The following is a 3,975-nucleotide window of genomic DNA, read 5'->3' as shown; positions in this document are numbered from 1 at the left end:
GAGCATGGTGGTGTTGAGCCACTAGGGACGATGGGCGTCGCTTTCCTTCGTCGTTTGTGACCGGACTTGGATGGCGAGCTCCTCCTTCTAGAGAACCTCCGCCTCCACACGTCGCACTCCAGCGGCGAAGAGTAGGAAGTGGGCACGTCTGGTGTCCAATGTGGGTTGTGTCCCATGTTCTATTATTTCCCTCGCCGGCGACCCGTAACTTCATTTTTCGGATCTCACGGACATTGAGCTTGTTAGACATGGGGAAGATATGACGTGGAACACGGACGGTGCCACTGCTGGCGAAGATTTATGTTAAAAACTGTCATTTCTGCTTTTTTTAATTAAAATATGTCAAAAATGTAATAAATTTGGTTATGTTTAAATGACAATCGTCCGGTTTACATAAAATAATTTGGTTTGTCCAAATTCCATTTAAAATATGTTTGAATGTTTTGATGAATATTATTGGATGACCGGCTTTCGTACTATCGTACCATTGTTTATGAACCCGTCCTTCGCGGACAATGTGTTTGTTTTAGAGGTTCGCGTTGAAGATGCCTAAGGCAGATAATTCCAACAACACCTGCACCGTTACAAGCACCATTATCTAATACTTATCATGCCGCGTACTTGCGTTCAGATTTCCGAGCAGAGAGATAGTAGCTTGTAAGGTCTCAGTCAAACCGCAGAGCTCTCTTTGCCATAGGGCTATGTGTGATGGGAGAGCACTTGCTGTCGGGGCTGGTTACGGCGCGGGCAAGATAACATTCACGGTCGTGATGAGTTGCCTCACGGCGGCCTCCGGCGGGCTCATACTTGGGTACGACGTCGGAATCACAGGTTAGTAGTGCCATATTCTGAATATGCGCCTTGATCCTATAATCCTGTTGGACGCCTTCATCCTAAAAGCTAGAACATTTATCAGTCTCCTGCCTGACGTTGTCTTCCCTGTCTCTTCTCTTTTCTTATGTTTAGACTGGGTGATGATTATATTTTCTGCTAACTCTTCTATTAAGAAACAAATTTTATATGTTTGAGCTTGATATCTCAAACCCAATCCGGGCAAATATCACCTACAACAAATTAAAAGATATTCATCTAGGCACTCACAACGAGTTTTGTCTTCTGAACTAGCTTACAAAGTTCAAAGACTTTTCCTTGGCCGGTTTGAAGCCGAGTCTGACAGTTTTGAAAAAAATCCGAGTTTGATAGTGACGCGTAGCATGGGATGAACATGGAACCAAACTCGGACTTTTATGGCTATATACTTGGCCGTGACACTCCGGCAGTCTACTTGATGAGGCAATGTTTGTCCTTTCTCGGTATAGAAAACTGCAAGATATTGTCGGAGGAACTACTTCAAAAACTATAACACTAGGAAATTCTTAAATAAAGATTACTTCAAATACTATAACACTAGGAAATTCTTAAATAGAGATTGGGTCACATGCAACCATAATCTTTCTTCTAATATGCAACTATCATCATATGGTTCGAGGTGGAGGGAAGGACGGGACGGCGATCATGGTGATAGCCGCCTGCCGCGGGGAGGTGGGCGGAGGCAGGCGGTTAGGCCTGGTAAACCGGCTGTTACGTTGCGAAAAAGAGTAAGAGGTTGAAGATAAACAACATCTGATGTTTTATGGGTTGTTGGATGAAGATTTAGCGGTCCAGGATAAAAGTGATTGATGCAATAATTAGGCGCTGCCGTTTTGTTCTGGTAGTATCCCTTTCGAGCCTAATATTGCACTTGTGCAGTTCTTCTGTCGGTTCTCGAAAAAAATGATATGAAAAAATGATATGACCGTGTATCTGTTGGCCACTTGATCAATCATGTTTAAAATTGTTTCTGCGAAATGTCAGGTGGGTTGACGCAGATGGAGTCCTTCCTCGAGGCCTTCTTTCCGGAGATTCTGCGGAAGATGTCCAACGCGAAGCAGGATACCTATTGCATCTTCGACAGTCAGTTGCTCAACACCTTCGTCTCCTCGTTCTACCTCGCCGGCATGCTCGCCAGCCCGATCGCCGGCCATCTAACCAGGACGTTGGGCCGGAAGAATTCCATGCTCATAGGCGGCTTGCTGTTTCTCGCCGGCGCCCTCCTCAACTTCACCGCAGTTAACATTGAGATGCTCATCATCGGCCGCATTCTCCTCGGCGTCGCCGTCGGTTTCACTAGTTTGGTAATTAACGCGCGCGCTTTCGTCCAACTCCATATGCATGACGTGCATTGTAACGGATGTGTTTTTTGTTGTTGTTGCAGTCTGCGCCCTTATACCTGGCAGAGATAGCGCCGGCGCGGTGGCGCGGGGCGTTCACGAGCACCTTCCACTTCTTCCTCAACGTGGGCCTGTTCATGGCCGATCTTGTCGACTACGGCGCCAACACCATTCCTAGGTGGGGCTGGCGCCTCTCTCTCGGCATCGGCATCGTCCCTGCTGGCTTCATCGTCGTGGACGCGGCGCTCATCCCGGATACGCCCAACAGCCTGGTGCTGCGGGGGAAGGTCGACGAGGCTCGCGCTTCACTGCGGCGCATCCGTGGACTGGACGCCGACATCAACGCGGAGCTCCAGGATATCATCCAAGCCGCGGAGGAGGACAAGATGCACGAGTCTGGCGCACTCCGGCGCCTCGGTCGCCGCGAGTACCGGCCACACCTTGTTATGGCCGTGGCCATGACGGTGTTCTTTGAGCTAACGGGCGTGATCGTGGTGTCCATCTTCACGCCTCTCCTCTTCTACACCATCGGGTTCACGAGCCAGAAGGCCATCCTGGGCTCGATCATCACCGACGTCGTCAGCCTCGCATCCATAGTGGTCGCCGGGCTCGTCGTCGACCGGTTCGGCCGCCGCTCTCTCTTCTTTCTGGGCGGCGTCGTCCTAATCCTGTCCCTGGTGGCCATGGCGTGGATCTTCGGCGCGCAGCTGGGGACCAACGGCGAGGTCGCGATGCCGCGAGGTTACGCGATGGCCGTGGTGGCGCTCGTCTGCGTATACACGGCGGGATTCGGCGTGTCATGGGGCCCCCTCTCGTGGGTGATCACCAGCGAGATCTTCCCCCTTGAGGTGAGGTCGTCGGCTCTAGGCTTGAGCGGGGCAATCTCGGGGTTGCTCACCTTTGCGCAGTCGCAGTCATTCCTGGAAATGTTGTGCCGGTTCAAATACATTACCTTCGGTTACTACGCCTGGTGGGTGGTCGTCATGACGGTGTTCGTGGCGGTGTTCCTACCGGAGACGAAGGGCGTACCCATCGAGTCCATGGGCGCTGTATGGGCGCAGCACTGGTACTGGAGGCGCTTCGTCAAGCCGGCACCAGCAACGCGGGCCAATGGGCCTGTTTGACGTGTTCGTGGCTTAGCGGCACGCGCCGCCTTCGTATTCAAACGGGCGGTTCTAATTTGTTTCCCGGAAAACATCACTGTGATTTGTGATGCACACAATTATATTTTATCCCTATTGTACTTGATTAAAGAAGAGTTTCTGGGTTGATAAATGATTGGTGCCAGCCGACCGCATATAAATTAGGTTGGTCGCAATCTGCCATCTCGATCAAAACCAGATCCAATAGCCCATCGTTTTCGCACGCCCCCTCGAGGAGCGCGGGGGCGATTCAACTACGCTGCCAAAGGTATACCACCAGCCTCCTCCTTGTCTCGCCGCCGCCTAAGGCCCTGCTGGTGAAGCCTGCACAGGTCCGGAGACGACGGCTGCGGGGTGTTCCTTGAAGACCTTTCTCTCTCGACCTGGATCCCATCGATGGCGGCCAACATGATGCCTCAGGCGGATCCGCGGTGGGACGGCAACAGGGGTGCGATTCTCTCCGGCGAACGGCGGCATGGTGTCAACAACGCTGGGAGGTCCCGATGCGTGTTGTGGTGGTGCGGTGCCCAACTAATCCCTATCGGGGGTGACGGACGCCGCAACTACACTCTGGCTCGGCTGGGCGGGACCAAGAGGGTGAGCACGCACAACGGTCAAGACAG

At 52.2% G+C, this 3,975-nt stretch overlaps 1 protein-coding gene across 1 annotated transcript; it reads left to right on the top strand.

The window, feature by feature from the left end:
* Positions 1 to 588: 588 nt before the first annotated feature.
* LOC123130703 (sugar transport protein MST1) lies at positions 589 to 3,453 on the top strand. The gene is made up of 3 exons (XM_044550521.1): positions 589 to 831; positions 1,855 to 2,174; positions 2,255 to 3,453. The coding sequence occupies exons 1-3, from the start codon at positions 702 to 704 to the stop codon at positions 3,332 to 3,334; spliced, it is 1,530 nt and encodes a 509-aa protein (XP_044406456.1). The 5' UTR covers positions 589 to 701; the 3' UTR covers positions 3,335 to 3,453.
* Positions 3,454 to 3,975: the final 522 nt, after the last annotated feature.

The sequence above is a fragment of the Triticum aestivum genome, chromosome 6A (genome assembly GCF_018294505.1).
Source record: "Triticum aestivum cultivar Chinese Spring chromosome 6A, IWGSC CS RefSeq v2.1, whole genome shotgun sequence".
Taxonomy (NCBI): domain Eukaryota; kingdom Viridiplantae; phylum Streptophyta; class Magnoliopsida; order Poales; family Poaceae; genus Triticum; species Triticum aestivum.
The sequence above is the reverse complement of the archived record's forward strand: the minus strand, read 5'-3'. Positions and strand labels throughout refer to the sequence as shown.

What these genes read in the sequence shown, in the direction of transcription:
- LOC123130703 (XM_044550521.1), top strand. Translation starts at nt 702, where the DNA reads ATGTGTGATGGGAGAGCACTTGCTGTCGGGGCTGGTTACGGCGCGGGC. An exon ending in GTACGACGTCGGAATCACAG is followed by an intron (nt 832 to 1,854) that starts GTTAGTAGTGCC and finishes GCGAAATGTCAG; the next exon opens with GTGGGTTGACGCAGATGGAG. An exon ending in CCGTCGGTTTCACTAGTTTG is followed by an intron (nt 2,175 to 2,254) that starts GTAATTAACGCG and finishes TTGTTGTTGCAG; the next exon opens with TCTGCGCCCTTATACCTGGC.